This window comes from Coffea arabica, chromosome 8e (assembly GCF_036785885.1).
Source record: "Coffea arabica cultivar ET-39 chromosome 8e, Coffea Arabica ET-39 HiFi, whole genome shotgun sequence".
NCBI lineage: Eukaryota > Viridiplantae > Streptophyta > Magnoliopsida > Gentianales > Rubiaceae > Coffea > Coffea arabica.
In genome coordinates this window covers 45,669,506-45,685,697 of record NC_092324.1, presented here as the reverse complement: position 1 = coordinate 45,685,697, position 16,192 = coordinate 45,669,506, and the positions used below count along the sequence as shown (strand labels likewise).

Below are 16,192 nucleotides of genomic sequence, written 5' to 3'. Positions count from 1 at the left end.
AGATTTTCTTTCTCCACCAAGACTCTTATTATAACATGTTAATTTGCTATTAGTCCAAATTTGAATGTCATTTTTACCATTATTTATGGTATATTTTTATTTTAGAAAAGAGACATTTGTTGCATTATATTTGTTAAGATATTTACATGCATACGACTTCGAGACACAAAATTAAATTGATATATTAAAAAAAAGAGTATTAATAACATGGAATCCCATCTATATAGCTAATTCATTTTTGTTTTGTAGGTCCTATCGTATTCTTAAGATACATTATATATCTATCTTCTCGTATATCGATGTTTATTTGTATGTGACAAGAAAAATATAAAGGTAATGTTAATTATACTCTCTTATTTGTTAATAGTATTCTACTATTCTTATTTACCTTCTGATAATGTGAATTAAACAAAAACACTACTCTTTTCATAGTGATACAAGTTCACAATCGCACCTAGCTTGATTCTGAATTCTAGTGGGCTTCGAGCCTATAGTTTCAGATAGGGTAAAATTTTTATAATTTCCCCCAAAATGTTTGGTTTTGATTCGTTATATTTCTGGGTACAATAGGAAGATTAAAAAGATAAACATTTAAAAAAAAAAAAAAAAGAGGAAGAGCAACCTTCTACATGGGTTTTTTTTTTTTAATTGTTATGTAGTACGATTAACAGCGCAGACTACAATTAATGTCCCAAATTTGAGCCATTAAATTTGAGATGAAAATTTTTTTTTTTAATTTTAAAATGTACAACTCAGATTAGATTTGAAAATAAACGGTTCAAATCAGACTCATAAAAATGTTGCCCGATCTATAAACCTCACTCTATTGTTGCAATGGCTCAGTCTACTGAGGTCTAAGATAAAAGGAACCTTTTAGACATATCTGTGATTTAATTTGATGAACCCAAATTCCACAGAGATGCCTGTTACAATCCTTTGATTGATGAATTGCAGCACTATAGACAAAAATCAAATATGGGACTTGGTTGATCTCCCTCGAAGAAAATACTCCGTTGATTGTAAACTAGTCTACAAAATCAAGACTTTTTTCTTGTGATGGACATTGGAAAGACAGAAAGCCCACTTGGGTATTTTGGGCTCTAAGTGGAATGTGTCAATGTGGCATAATATTGATCATGAAATTCATGATGAAAGCTCCAATTGTCTATTTTACTTCTGTCAGAAATTTATTATCTGTTACTGCTAAGCAATGTTAGGAGTCGGTTTAGATGTAAGTGAAGAATGCTTTGTAAACGTACGATGTTTATACTCTTTACATGCAGCCACCAGATGTGCTCCACCATCAATCAAAAACATAAGCTTCACAAATCTCTCTATGGTCTTAAGACAGATTTTGGGATCTTGGTTCTCTCTAAATTTCATCACAGATCTAGTAAGAAGCAAAGTGTTGCATCAAGGTGCAGCACTAAAGCAAATTGTACTTGGCTGTTGGCAGATTCATATATACCACCCAAGAACTGAGGCTTCGATGATGGTTACTATCTGATGTGGGAGTGTCAAATGAATTAACCTCAAGTCTTTGACGTTATAGTACAAGTGCTATCAAATTGCTCATGGCGGTGTCATTCTTTAAGCATACCACGCACATCGAGACTGATTGTCATTTGGTTCATCATCATAGTATTTAGGAAACGACTAAATAAGCAGTATTTAGGAAACGACTAAGCTTCTCTATTTCATCTTCTGATCATAAGCAGATCCTCCTGCTCGTTCTCATGATTTGGTTTTTGTACTCAAGCCGGTTTTAGTTCAACCACCATGTAAATTTAAACGAGATATTAATTGTAAGTTGCCATTTCCCTTGTATAATTTCTTCATTTTGAGTATCTAAGCCTATACTAAGGCACCATTGTGCAGCATTATAGATACTTTTAAATTCCAATAGAAAGATTTCTCAATATTGTCTTTCCATAATTAGATATGCATAGAGTTTGCATTCACATACATCTTGTATTCATATGGTAGTTTTTTCTTTTCCCTTTTTTTTTTTTGGGGGGGGGGGGGCGGTGGTTACATGAAGATGAGAATTAATAATGAGAATTTCATTTCTCAGGTGGTTTTTAATTTATTTCTAGTTTCGAATTTGACAGACAGAACACTTTTATTGCTTCATAAGACCACAATCTTGTAATCTCCCACCGATATAATACTTAATACACAAAATTATGCCATGTTTGCACGAAAATGCAACATATGTTGGATCCCATCCACCCACAACTGTTTTTCCCCTTTGTTTCTGCATTCAAACTCAACCATCCTGTCAGCAGTTTGTATCGCAAAATAGGCCCTTTGCTCATTGCATTCCTCCCTTTCTCGTCCTGTCCATGCTGGGATATCAGAATAGACTCCAGAGATTACACCTGAACTCGGCAAGAATCAGTTCACTTAAATGTTGCTGTGGTTAAATGGAACTCTTTACATGTAAAAGTTACTTACACTTCTTTTTCTTTGTGAATGTTCCTGCTATATGCTTGCTCTTCATCTTGGCTACTACCTGTTTCATTCCAGTTCAATTGATTATTTCCCAATAAGTATATAGAAATGTTCAAAAAACCGATAAGGAGATCACCAGAAGATAAAAGTTTTTCTTTTCCTTTTGGTAGTAAAAACAAATTTGGATGTATTTAGAAAACAAATCATCTAAGAGATTAAACTTTAATTTCCTTGCCGAGATTCAATTTGCCGACATATTGCAAGGACCTTGTGGAATATTTGCATTGCCGTTGTTCAGTCATCTAAATGATATATTCATGTCATACCTGCCAACTTGAATTTATGTTGATGGAGACTAGTTTCCAGTGGAGATCACCTGGATCAACAATTACAGCAGAATTAGCTATAAATATCTCTTCCATCGTCTAAAAACATACTGAAGTATCATCACCTTTCCTCGTCCTTTTAAGAAGTTCTCCGCCCCTTGAAACGAAGTCCATTGCAGCTAATACATTTGACTCTTTATTATTGTAATCATGTTCCTCAGCAAGAGCAATTGTTGCCCCTGCATAGCTCCTTTGCAACCTTGCCCTCAATGTGGCAGCACCTCTTAATGCTGTACAACAATGTTTCATAATAAATGAGAGGGTCAGCATTTTATTACTCCATTAGGATGAATTTCTCTGAGAGATAATTATTTGAATAGACATTTTGATACCTGTAGCAGCTCCAGCAGTTAGTGTCATAATATCACCATTAGTTCTTACATTAATTGCTGAACTGACAACTGATAAGATTTGTTCATGATCAGCCCCCATATCCTCAGCAATTTCAATGCAGTGGGATGCAACTACAGCTGCTGCAGATGCAATTGCAGTGGACGCCTTTGAAGATTTCTTGTTCTTAGTCACAGAATTCTCTGGAGACGTTACTGATGAGGCTGCCAGCGCAGCCACTGCAGCAGCAACCCCTGCCACAGAAACTGCTGCGTGCAATTGGGCATTGTGTGTTCTGAGCTCCTGTTTTTTCCTTTCCCTTTGATCCTTTATCCATCTACCCACTGTCTTTCCTCGCGTGGTGTTTCTGTGGAGCTATATTAATATGGAGAATCTTAATGATATTAGAATGATACTAATTAATATGATTAGGAATATTGATTAAGCCAAATGAACAAATACCCCATTTTTGAGCAACTGCTGATTATGGATGTTATCTGGATTAAGTTCTTGATGAAGCAAGAATAGTTCCTGCAAAATAAATTGTTTTTTCAGCAAATCACCATAGAGAAAAAGAATCCTAAAACATGGATGATGCTTATTTACAGGCTTACAGCTACAAATTAACAACCAGGTAATTTATCGCCAAAATTCCGATCGAGAGAATTGATATATACATCATCATATATTGATCCCTTGCAGTTTTATCCTATTTGCAAGTTTGTAATTATCTATGCTTAGCTGATACCTATGGAATTACTCTCAGATGTTTTCAGTTCATACACTTCCTACTCATTCTTGATTCAATGTACTTTGGTTATACATATGCCGGTACACGTGCACGTCACAGGAGACACTTCTATTATCCGAATGGCCATTGAACTTTTGGAATCGTCAAGTTTGGCCATGAACTATTAAAAGTGTGATTTTGTCCACTGAACTATCTAAAGTTTATATTTCAGGCCATTCGGTCAAATTTAATAGTTACTGTGCCCCTTTCTTTTGTCTCGTAAATCATGCGAGCACTCAGATTTGTCATGTTTAATGATTAAATGTAACAGAATAGCGTGAATGTAAGCTTTAGATAGTTCAATAGTCAAAACCAAACTTTTAATAGTTTAATGATCAAAATTCGACGATTCCCCAAGTTTTGTGGTCATCCAGATAATTTGTTCTCATTCAAATGAAAGCCTAATGAAAACAGCCAAAATTCTACTTTGACAGCCGGAAGCCCTGGGAGGTGGATGAATATGTTTCTGTTCTTTCTTGTAAGAATATATTTTCTTGATTCAAATAGCAATGAATTTGTCAAGCACCAACTTAGATCTAGGTATTCCCATACATAATAAGTCATTGTTTTCACTGATGCATCATAAGATTTTATGAGTCTCTTCAGTTAAATAACTCGATGAAACAAGATATAACGTTGATCTGTTAGGCTTAAACGGGAAGTAGAATAGTAAGGTCAACTAGAATATGCCTAGGAATTTTTTAGTATCATTCATATAGGAAGACAATTATTAGAGGCAACCAATCACAAAAATTATAATAAATAAATAAAGAAAAAACAAAAAGATAAAATTACCTTTGTATCATCACTCCCTCTGGGAGAGACTGGGGGACTATCTGAAGTTGATAGTGGATGAGTTTGCTGTAGAATGTGGAAATTAGATAAAAGTGAATATTGAAGCACGCTTAAATACTTGTAGAAATTAACGTGTGTTGTTTGTGCTGTAAATGACTACTGTAAGAAAAAAGGTTTGATAAAAGGCTTACTGCAGGTTCAGTTGAAATTAGAGGGCGTGCTTTTAGAGCTTGACTGTCACCTAGGAAAGACAACTGTGGCTTTTCATCATGGTTCATTGCACCGTTAGTATGAGTGAGAGCTTTTGAGAGTTCCATGGAGGACAAACTCCAGGACCTGGCAAGGAATTCCATGGACTCAGTAGGGGTTTCAGGTGGAGGACATGTTGCTGGTAGCCAAATTGCTTCACTGTCTTCCTTGATGCCTTCAAGCTTATTGGGCATGCATTTGGAGCTGAAGGAACTCACTGAGAGAGAAACAACACATGCAAAGGAAAAGACTGTGTTTATAATTAAGGTGACATTATTGTAATTTTGTTAACTTTAAAGAATCATAAGTTGTGATCGAGCTTACTACTAAATTTGTACTCCCTGCAGCCTTGGATGGAGAGAAGCCTCTGTTTAGCCGCTCAGACTAGGAGGATAGCTTTGAATTGGAAGATACATTGTTATATATAGCATGGCTTATAGCAACAATTAAAGTAGCAGTATTGTCTCTTCTATACTTTAATATCATATTATAGGTCAAAAAAGGTTGCACTGCAGTAATGTTATCATACACAAACTAAACAAAAACAACAGAAAGTGTGCAGAAAATCTTTGGTGATTAAATACTCAAATTTTAAAACCAACATTGGAAGTGGAAGTACATGCTCTCCATAGTCTAATTTACTGTGTGATGTGTCCCAATTAAAGCAGAGGAAACTTTGTCTCCAACTAAGCGTCAGCCTTTCTTATCTCCACTTTGTTTTCTGCTTTAAGCATAAAGAGCTAAAGATCGTTTTTCGAGCGGCGGGCTTCATAATGACCAAGGACTACTTTGACGCCATTATTACTGCCCAAAGTAAAGATGTTAGGGCCCTCCATTCCAGTACTCTCCAGACTGCAGCAATCAACCAACAGAAAATGTCGGAATCCTCCTCCTGTTGGGATGTAGTGGAAACTCTTGCTGTTGTTTGATTCTCTTACGCGACCATCTGTGCATGTAACTGAGCATAATTAGCACGGCTTTCCCTGATTGGTTTGAACATTGAGATCACCCTTAGTAACATGTGCAGATTGAATCTTTCCAAAATTTCTTGGAAGGCCTTGAGCAAATTTAGCCATGTAATAATACAACTTTTTATTTTGTGTTTGCAACGCCGAAGAAGCCTTTGTCTATTGACTAAAGTTGAAGCTCCAAGATTTAGAGATTGTGATTCCAATCCCCCTTCCCTCCCACCCTTCCCCTGCTAAAAATATTATGTGTTTGCAAGAACTTAGCTTGAGGAATTGAGACATTCTGAATTGTAGACGGATTCTCATGATAGAAATTGCTTAATCATTGATGGTATGGAGTATAATCCTATCTGAAAGACCTCCTCTTCTACCATCATTGAAAAAGCTCTTTCCCAGACTGGCTCCATGGCAGACTGTTATAGGTGCATAACAATTCTAAACTCAAAACGCACGGGTGCTTGACTTGTAAATGCCATGTCCTTTTAACGATGTTATTAGCCAAAATTATGCAACCTTGGCTACTAGAATAATGGTTTTCCAGTACAAAAAGGACATGAAAAAAAATATGAACATAGGGCACCTAGGCACTGGACTTATGGGGCTGTGGAGTCCATTTTGTGCCTCTAATGATCACCATTTTTCTCTCGTCCAAGCAGCAGCCATTGAAAAGGCTACCTAAGACTTAAGCAGCAGTTTTTATTTAGGTAATAAAGATGTGATTTGTGACTTCTATGCAATCCCCAAATTCGGGAGTTCCTCTTTTTGTTCACTCTTCATCATTGCTTTTACGGTAATCATTCTCAAAAGATGGCAACGGAGCACTAAGCTTCCTTAGGTCCCGTATTCCATTACAGAATCTCATCATAGCTTGTCATTAACTCCCTTGTCTTTCCGTATAATACCCACATCAGATCATTCTGATTTAAGCAACTAATCTAGGTAGGGAAAAGGAAGACATAATTTACACACTAGGTGCTCCAAGGAATCATCAAGGTTTAATAAGATAATTAGGAAAGCCAAATTAAAAAGTTCAAGAATAAATGCAAACCAATCCCGTCTGTCTACATGTTATTTATTTTTTTTCACCGGCCCCATGGAGTTTGGTAGCGAAATCATTCCAACATCTCGTGTCAAAATTTTTTTAATCAAATGAACGATATCTCTCATGCTTGTGCCTGTACTCTCTCTAACTGCTATAAGATCAAATTCCTATGATATTTTCCAGGGCAAGTTTAGATGTAAATTAGCACATACGGGAAGTTTTACATGACATTGTAGAAAAACTTCAAACATGAATTGTATTAGAAAATGAATGAGAAAACTTTTCATGATATGACAAAGCTCAAGGGGTGCTTGGCTTTAGGCAGGTTTTCATTGGTGTCTGCAATTGTATTGGTTTCTGAACCTGGGCATTTTCCTTTTGGGTACTTGGCTTTAGGCAGGCGTTTAGACGTCAGACAGGGAAAACAATTAGAATGTTGTTGCAATCAATCACCAAGCTCTCTCTGCAGCCACCAACATTTAGGTTTGGTTTTGGAGCCAATATCGGCAGCCTTTCGTATCTTATCTTAACATGAAAAAGAGATGTAAGAATTACCAGGAAAGCAAACCTTGGGTTCACGATTGGTTGGGCGCCATGAAAATCCTTTACCTTTAATCTTGTTATCTACAATAACAAAGATAAATAATCATCAACAGGGAAAATCACTCACCAAGAGGCACCTGTGTCTAGATAATCTTCCTCTTATGACATTTTCAGGAAAATTATGCTAGTAATTTGAAATGCTTGCAAAGCCGAAAGAATTCTTCCTTTCTCTGTGTGTGTGTGTGCGTGTGTGTTTTTTTTTTTTTTTTTTTTTTTGGGTAAAGCTATATACAACTTCTCGCTCTCATAAGGACATTTCATCCAACATTCAAGGAGATGTTAGTCAGGAACAACTGCACAAAGCAGAGGAGAACCAAAAACAATAGTTAGAACATGGGCAAACTGAAGGCAGTATCAAAAACTTCCTGGGGTCAATTCTCTCATAAAGGTGAAAGTCCTTCAGTTCTTCATGATTAGAATCAAAAGGAATTCACCATTTCCGGATAAAAACCAGCAGCACTAAATACCCCCATATGAAAGAAAATCTGCCGAGGTCCTCAATGGATTCAAAACAGGTGACTCCACACACATGCAGGCAAAACAGGAAGCCTAATTCCCTCTCAAAGGACTTCAGAGATATTCCAGACTTGCTTCTCTAAACTGTAAATAGTCCACAAGCCTAAAAAACAATGATAGATTCGTCATCAGGTCCTGCCAATTAACTGGTGAAAGTACTCAACCAATAGGTGAACCTGCTTTCCTCTGCTTTTCGAATACGAGTCCCCAGTTCAACACCCCAATCTATACTTTTGTGCCCATATACGAAATCAATTTAATAGCGCCACTGCTATCGCATTTAAATCCTCTTCCCTCCTTTCAACAAATTTCAGGTCATGTAAGAAACCTTAAAGAGAAAAATGTACCTAGTAACCTTTTGGGCAATAAGTTAGAATTCTTGTGCGCAAATAAGTCCGTGTCAAGTATGGAAGCAGCAGCAGCCCCAACCCCCCCCCCCCCCCTCCATTTTCTTTCCTACTGGCTTTCCTACTTTTGCGCGGAGTATCCAATTAACCTTCCATTCATTTACTGAACAGAACATAGAAAAGGACACAACCCATTCAAATTTGAGCAAAGTCATTCAGCTTCAGCTTCTATATTGACCCACAACCAGCCAAAACACCGAAAGATTCGAAAAAGAAATTTGTTTGATCCTCCAGGCTCAAGGAAATGTCATCAATCTCTTAATTGACCAAGCAGACCAGCTACTTAGAAGTCAGCTCAAGATCATCACATTATTATTCTCTGTGCAAGATGACGCCAATTCTAATCCATCCTTTCCATATGAAGCCAAGATCCCTGTTGCATACAAATACTGTCCAACAATAGTAGAGATTCTAACAGAATATTTCCATCAAATCTTGTTACATAATAACATGTCAAAAGTTTTAAAGAGTAACAGTAACATTCATCAAGTTAACTAGAAATGGTAGAAGGAAACAAAAACCCAGAAAGCCCTTTGATTGGTTATTACTGTATGCGTTATACTAAGCAAATGCAAGAATGGACATAAGTTCTCAAATAGTCGATCCTTAATTTGTCTTTGTCTTTGGGACTTAAAATCAAGAATCTCAACTAATCCTTGTTTCAAGTTTCGCAAACTTATATCATAGTCCTGAACGAGGTGCTATACGTGTAGTATATCCTTTGGACACTAGGCCTTGCATGTTCAAAGGTTATGGCTTCTTTCCAAGCAAACGTTGATTCCCAAAAATTTTGGGCAAAGGTTTGGGCCAAAATTGAGCTTGATCCGCAGAAATGAAGAAGGAATCCGAAGTGATAAATTCTCAAGCCAAATGATAGAGAAGTATCACAAAAAGGTAATTCTCATGCCTTCTTTAACCAAACAAGGACATTTAGTTCAAATTACATGATCTTCTAGCCAGATTTGCATATTCACAGTGTATGAGCCTGCACAAGTATTTACCTGTAAACACCAAGTATAAAACTTTCCATCCTTGAATGAAGTCCTTAGAAGCTATATATTCGGCATTCAGAAGCAGCAGCTTCACAGGTGTTATATTGATCACATACCAAAATCTGAAAGGTAGTGAAGTGCAAAATAAGCCATAACCAGAAAAGCACTGGCTACAAATGGCTCCATCACTGGATATTACATGGATGCAAAGTACCTCAATCCCATCTTACATGATTCAAACTCTGAAGAACTTCGGTACCTAGGTTAAAACTGATCCAGGTGAACATACAAATTTTCCCAGAGGAATGCAACTGTTTGAGATTGAAATCTAAGATATGAATCAAATAGGTATATGGTCAAACAAGTAGCTAGTGAAACAGCTGGAAAAGGAAATTACACAATATTTTTATGAGAAGAATGAAAAGATACTGTCCAAATAATCTCTGCAAAGTTTAATATGGAGCTACTTTTATCAAATTTCCATGTTGTAACACTATCAAACTCATTTGTACTTTGTAATCACCTTAAGAAATAAATTAGCAATCTTGTACAGGATTCAAGAAATGTGACTTCACAACAGGAGCAAATCATTTGGCGCCTTAAGTGCTGTCCATCAAATACCACTTCTGCAAGAGACCAATATTCGTTAATTAACCTATACTTTTTAAGTTTTCCGAAAGCATTGATACCGGTCTTCATGCACACTTATTAATCAGAACCTAAATCATACCACTTTACTTGGCAGAAGAAAGGTCGCGTGATGATGGCATCCAGCTGCTTGATGGGCCAGCTTTACTATTGTGTCTATGTCCATGTTTTCCTGTTTCATTTGGCTCTCCTGGTTTTGGAATATTTCTTTTGAATGCATTAGCCAGAGAAAATGAAGATGAGGGGTGTGGTTCCTTGCTTATAGTCTGCAGTCAAAATTAATAAAATTCATTAAGAATAGTATCCAGTTGTTATAACATGCAATCTACAGTTAAATGGTATAGCTTGAAGCACCATCAATGCTAAATGCATCTGCTATAAAAATTAGGTAATTGCAAAAAAAATTTATAAAAAACGCAAGGGGAGCAAATTTCTGGTTACTATTATAGTTATCAGTTACTCACTAGTTTCTCTGCCATAGTACCAGCACTAAGATCGCGTACAGCTCCGGAAAGAGAAGATATGTGACCATTAGGTTGTCTCAGATCACTTGTTCCTCTGTCTGCTGAAGCATATGAAGCACCATTAAAATCCTTAATCAACGTATGACCACAATAAGCATGTTAACAGATATTAAGCTTCTGCCTACAAATTATTTGATAATGCAGTTCTTATACAATCCTCAGAATCTGAACTTTTTTTTAGATACATCATAAAACCATTTTCAATTATATATATTCAACCCAAGCACCAAATTCATGAGTTCACAAAAAATTTAACTCCTTGATTAAGTGTCCAGAACATGAAGTACCTTGAAGCTTATCTAAACCCACTGGCAATTCTTTAGTGCTGGTCAACCCAGAAGCTGACACCGGATGCTGAGAAGTAAAGTCAGTCAAATGAACACCACTTATTTTAAAGGGGAAGCAACCCACTCACAATGTAGAATAGAAACCAAGTTTTAACTTTTAAAGTACAAGCATATAACCATGTGAAACAAGAATAGTAAGATGAATTTACATGTGGTGGATAGGAAATTGTAACAAGAAAACCCAAGTCACAGATACTAACATGTAGCTGTAGATTCATCTTTGACCTCTGTGATTGTTGATACTTCATAATAGTCCAATCAAATACATAGTCAAATACAAAACCTGTCACATTGAGAAGGGCATCAATGACGTGAACATCAATTGCATACTAGTTGACCTGGTCAATGATCACTTAGAATCAACACCCTTTCTTTCATTTCCTAACTCTTAAAAAGCAACAGCATGATACTTATCCAATTCAAGGAAGATCTAGAAGATAACAAATGAACTTGAGAAATATCAAATGGGCCACACATATTTAATATGAAACATTAAAAAGAAAACCTTAATTTGTCATGCAATTTAATATTTCATCTAGGAAAAACGCATGTTTCTTTACAACATCAAGAATACATTTTGGTGAATCTTCTTTCCACCTGAGGGGAGTACATTGCTAGAAATAAAAAATGTAGAAATTATAAGACCCTTCCACCTGCCACCCCCTACACCCTGGTACCAAAACCCCCAAAAGACATCCTTACACTTTTTCTTTCTTGTGAGTGAGAGCGTCGTTCTTCAGGAAAATGTCAAAACTGAGTTAAGGGACCTACAAATTTATCCCTGCTTTAAATACCATGGTGACCAAGAAAGAAAATCAGAGCCACCTTTTGCTTGCTAGGACAAGCAAAAGCTTTCCTTTTTCCCCTCTACAAGTCACAATATAAGCAGAGTCACATTCAATGGCTCTATGTCATTCAAGTACAGGCTCTAAATTGACAAACTATAACAGCTACATTGACATAATACTAACATTTTAAATAATGGAAAATCTTTACTTGCTGCTGCTACTTTGCATGCCAAGACTCATAAAACTCTATTTTCAGGAGAATATAGGATAACATGAGAAGTATAAACAATCCATCCCAACATTGGGGTAACAAATATGGTAAACTGGATAGTCAATGGTAAAGAAATTCAAGTTGTGCACCTTCACGAGTAAATAAATCTCGGAATATACGCTTCAAGAATCCATAATCAGGCCGTTGATCAAAGGTTAATGAGTGGCAGTAATGGAGATAAGATGCAAACTCCACAGGATAAGACTTGCATAAAACCTTTTGACAAGAAATTCCCCAATCATTAGTGCACCAACAAAACATGAAGACTGTTCATAATTCAGGAAACTAATTTTATGATTTAAAAACTAAATCAGCATCCATTTATTACTGCCATTCACCTCTATAGCTAGCACATGTGAAATAATTTTTTCACCAATAAGATTACTGCATGTGTGACATTGTAACCAAACAATATAAAGGGAAGAACAAAGAACAAGCCTCCAAGATTGCATGGTCTCAGAACGGTAAATTAGTCAAATTTACCCCAAAAAACTAAGGCTGTTTCAACATATAAAATTTATGCTGTTCCTGGTTGCCATTAAAAAGCCTTACTGTTACCCCAATACTCAACACTCGAGAAAATTATATATTCCAGGATAATGTATTCCAGAATTACTCCTCATCAACCAAATGTATTTTCTTAAGGAAACATTTATAGGAACAAAACAAAATTAAATCATCATGAAAAATACCTCAACAGGTGTTGACACCTTTTTGTCACATATTTTATCATACTTTTGCTTCTTTGTAGCAGCTTTTAGACCCTGCCATGGAAGGCTACATGAAAAAACGAGTACATTAGTCCAACCTGATGAAAGAAAGAAAATATTACAGGTAAGAAGTCATGAGCAAATTCTTGTACACAGAGAAAATAACCTCGAAGAGAAATACACATACCTTCCTCTCAAGAAGTACAAAAGAACATAACCAAGAGCCTCTAAATCATCCCGTCGACTTTGTTCTATAGAAAAGAACCAATTACATAATAAAGGTTAATGCTCAACATGAGATGTGCAATAAAATATCAACACTTACCAATGCCCAAATGAGTATTACAGCTTGCATATCGAGCAGTTCCAGTCAAATTTTTCTTTTCCCTGTCTCGATCAAAAAATTTATAAATTAAACTTCACAATATACATATCTCAAAAGGAATGAAACTAATTCAACCCAATACTGCCAACAGCTGGAGAATATGCCCAGAACAACAATTTTTCTCAAGGTTTCATAACTATTAAACCATATGTGGTCCTTTCCAATGAATAACCAAAATCAAGAGTGTGAGCTGAAGCCTGTTTGTTCAAGTATAAACCGCAAATTCAAATGCTGAAGCAAATTTTGTGACCAATTCTCCACCCTAATTGGGACATATCACATCCTGAAAGCTGTGGAAGAGAATGTTGGACACTAAGTTGATGTCTATTAACAAACTGAAAATTTTACCAGAACATGTTCTGTGCTCCATTAGTTTGATTAATTTTTGACAAACAAGAAGTTCCTTCCAGGAGTTTAACACATGAATCAGAAATACAGATATGTATAATGACTGATCAAAATTATCAACAATAGCATAAGGATCCTGAAGAAGGAAAAAAAATTGCTATTCTCACTATATCAAAGGTAAGTGTTTGGGCCAGGCCAGAAGTTGATTCTGACATACCTGTAAGGGATGTGGCGGTTTGTGGTCGGATCGCGGTATCTTTTCGCAAGTCCAAAGTCAATAATATACACCTAATAACACAATGAATTAGTACCAAAAAAAATAAAAGGGAAACTCAGTCATCTGAATGACAACAAAACATGCATGTAAAGTGATAATAAGATACAAAATAATGATCAGTACCTGATTTGCTTTTCTTCCAAGACCCATTAGGAAGTTATCTGGTTTGACATCTCTATGTAGAAACCCTTTGGAATGCACATATTCTATTCTCGTAATCTGCAGTTCATTAACAAAAAATGTGACAATTTTTCAAAATCTTGACTCTAAATCAAATTTCTATATCAGCACAAACAACCAATATCTGAAAAAATGATCACATTCCAGAATGTAAAACAGAAATAAAATGTTGTCACGAGCACATCCTAAAAAAAACACAAGAAACAATAAAAGTCTGGTTACCATCTGGTCAGCCAACATGAGAACTGTTTTTAGAGAAAACTTTGTTCCACAGTAAACGAAAAGATCTTCAAGGCTAGGACCAAGAAGGTCAAGGACAAGGACATTGTCATCTCCATCTGCCCCATGCCATTTAATATTAGCAATGCCACCTGAAATCACCATATCAGATAACAATGAACAATCAACATCGAAAATTAAACTAAACAAGTAGTCCACAACAACATACTTAGCAAGAGAAGGCATAGAAAACCATGGCATACTTACTTCCGCCCTGCAGAATATTATACAACTTCGCCTCATACATTAATTGTGGATGTTTTGTCTGCTTACTTTCCTATAATGCAGAAAACAAATCAAAAATTTTCTAAAAGACTCCAACATTTTGCATTTTGGCTACCTCATAAATCCGACAATGAGCAATCAGTTTGGAACAAAAAATTCCGTCTTTAAGCCTTTTTAGAGGTTCAAGGAACATAAGTAGACAAATTCCAAACCAGCTTTACTGTATGCAAACTAACCACGACAGGTACGAGCTTATAAAAATTACAAATCAATCATGCAAAAACTAACATCTCCAGTACAAATTTCAACACCACCCAAGTCAAAATTTATCCAATTTCGATGAAGTTACTTGAGAATAACATGTCCAGCTTTATTAAGATTATAACCACCACCATGCTAGAATCTATAGGACAAGGCATATCCATTATTTCAAGTACAGAGCCAATCACAAAGTTAAACATAGTCAAAATTCGCTACAGTTACAATAACTAGCATCTCCAGCTGAATTTCACAATCAAGTCAAAAATTACTGAACTTGGTTAGAGTTACAGAAAATAAACATCTCCAGCTCAAGTTCACAATTATTATTATTATTGAACTTAAAATTGATCGAAATTCGATGTAATCTACATTAAACTAACATCTCCACTCAATTTTAAAATAACAAACACCTATCGTTGATAGGTTCCTGGAAATTCAACAGAGTTAAACAAGAGTAACATCTTCAGCTAAATTTTGCCATTCCGATCATAACAAAAGCATGTACCTAAGCTTGTGAATAACAACATCAATAAAATAAGCTAGAAAAAATTGACCAAAAAAAAACCTGGAAAATGAGAAATTCATAGGCAAAAGAGACTTACGATTTTAATCGCAACAATTTCACCCGTGTCGATATGAGTAGCTGAATTCAATCAGAAAATGAAAACAATAGAGGATCAAAAATGAAATCTTTCAAAACTTTCAACATAAAAATAAACAGTAGAAATTGAAACAATTACTAATACTACTGCTTAAAATTGGAAAGAAAGCAAGAGACCGAGATATATTACTCCGAACGAACCGCCACCGATCTTGCGCCCAAGCTTATATTTCTCTCCAATTATTCTCTCCATATATTTATGTATGTTTCTGATTATTTGAGGGGAAAAAAATCAGGAATCAATTTTTTTTTTAGGTAAAAAATCAGGAATCAATTTGGAGTTTATTCAATTGATTATAGAACCTAGGATTGAGAATTTTCCTTTCCCCTTATTTGCCTTTGTGTATTTATTCAGAAAATAAACAGAAATTCTCAGTTTCAAGATTTAGAGCTAATTAAGGGAGATTAAGATTATATGGAGGAGGAGGACAGGAGGATTAGAGAATATTCAAGGAAGTTAGACTTTTGTACTTTCACTTTGACTTTGACTTGTCTCCTCATCGGTTTTTACTGATTTTGTTTTTTCTTTTTTCTTTTTCTTTTTTTGGGTTAATTTGGTTTTTGACTCTTCTCCTTGGATAACTTGATAAATTTTACTTTTTATCTTTTAACTTGTTGTGAATTCGTAGGTAAGCACGTGTAATTCAATTCGACAAATAGGCTTTTATTTGATTCAATAGATAGGATTTACCGTTTTATAAAAGTTCTTGAAATTAGGAATGTGAAATAGTTGGTTTATGATATTAAAATTTGAAA

At 35.6% G+C, this 16,192-nt stretch overlaps 2 protein-coding genes across 24 annotated transcripts; both read right to left on the bottom strand.

Moving 5' to 3' along the window:
• Positions 1-2,103: 2,103 nt before the first annotated feature.
• Positions 2,104-5,470, bottom strand: LOC113703739 (VAN3-binding protein-like). 2 transcript variants are annotated; one of them, XM_027225213.2, is made up of 9 exons: positions 5,329-5,470; positions 4,947-5,221; positions 4,756-4,821; positions 3,633-3,701; positions 3,173-3,545; positions 2,906-3,070; positions 2,781-2,830; positions 2,458-2,515; positions 2,104-2,381 (listed from the first exon to the last, which is right to left on the bottom strand). In XM_027225213.2, coding segments are annotated over exons 1-9 (1,254 nt in total). In that variant the 5' UTR covers positions 5,330-5,470; the 3' UTR covers positions 2,104-2,184. The 2 variants fall into 2 exon arrangements, with proteins under 2 accessions (XP_027081014.1, XP_071917359.1); XM_072061258.1 differs by having other exon boundaries at positions 4,947-5,254; positions 5,329-5,462.
• An 89-nt stretch (positions 5,471-5,559) lies between these two features.
• LOC113703738 (uncharacterized) lies at positions 5,560-15,910 on the bottom strand. 22 transcript variants are annotated; one of them, XM_072061252.1, is made up of 19 exons: positions 15,554-15,910; positions 15,378-15,418; positions 14,497-14,566; positions 14,233-14,381; positions 13,954-14,049; positions 13,771-13,841; positions 13,146-13,207; positions 13,008-13,071; positions 12,803-12,887; positions 12,200-12,326; positions 11,252-11,334; positions 10,992-11,058; positions 10,645-10,745; positions 10,263-10,446; positions 10,056-10,158; positions 9,747-9,791; positions 9,542-9,654; positions 7,570-7,638; positions 5,560-7,477 (listed from the first exon to the last, which is right to left on the bottom strand). In XM_072061252.1, the coding sequence occupies exons 1-14, from the start codon at positions 15,627-15,629 to the stop codon at positions 10,267-10,269; spliced, it is 1,272 nt and encodes a 423-aa protein (XP_071917353.1). In that variant the 5' UTR covers positions 15,630-15,910; the 3' UTR covers positions 5,560-7,477; positions 7,570-7,638; positions 9,542-9,654; positions 9,747-9,791; positions 10,056-10,158; positions 10,263-10,266. The 22 variants fall into 22 exon arrangements, with proteins under 22 accessions (XP_071917353.1, XP_071917355.1, XP_071917356.1 ...); XM_072061254.1 differs by having other exon boundaries at positions 5,560-5,950; XM_072061255.1 differs by having other exon boundaries at positions 5,560-5,962; positions 7,583-7,638.
• Between the last annotated feature and the right edge of the window lie 282 nt (positions 15,911-16,192).

What these genes read in the sequence shown, in the direction of transcription:
- LOC113703739 (XM_027225213.2), bottom strand. An exon ending in TCTTAAAAGGACGAGGAAAG is followed by an intron (nt 2,831 to 2,905) that starts GTGATGATACTT and finishes TTGTTGATCCAG; the next exon opens with GTGATCTCCACTGGAAACTA. An exon ending in ACATAAATTCAAGTTGGCAG is followed by an intron (nt 2,516 to 2,780) that starts GTATGACATGAA and finishes GGAATGAAACAG; the next exon opens with GTAGTAGCCAAGATGAAGAG.
- LOC113703738 (XM_072061244.1), bottom strand. Translation starts at nt 15,629, where the DNA reads ATGGAGAGAATAATTGGAGAGAAATATAAGCTTGGGCGCAAGATCGGT. An exon ending in TAATATTCTGCAGGGCGGAA is followed by an intron (nt 14,382 to 14,496) that starts GTAAGTATGCCA and finishes TGGTGATTTCAG; the next exon opens with GTGGCATTGCTAATATTAAA. An exon ending in TCATGTTGGCTGACCAGATG is followed by an intron (nt 14,050 to 14,232) that starts GTAACCAGACTT and finishes AATGAACTGCAG; the next exon opens with ATTACGAGAATAGAATATGT.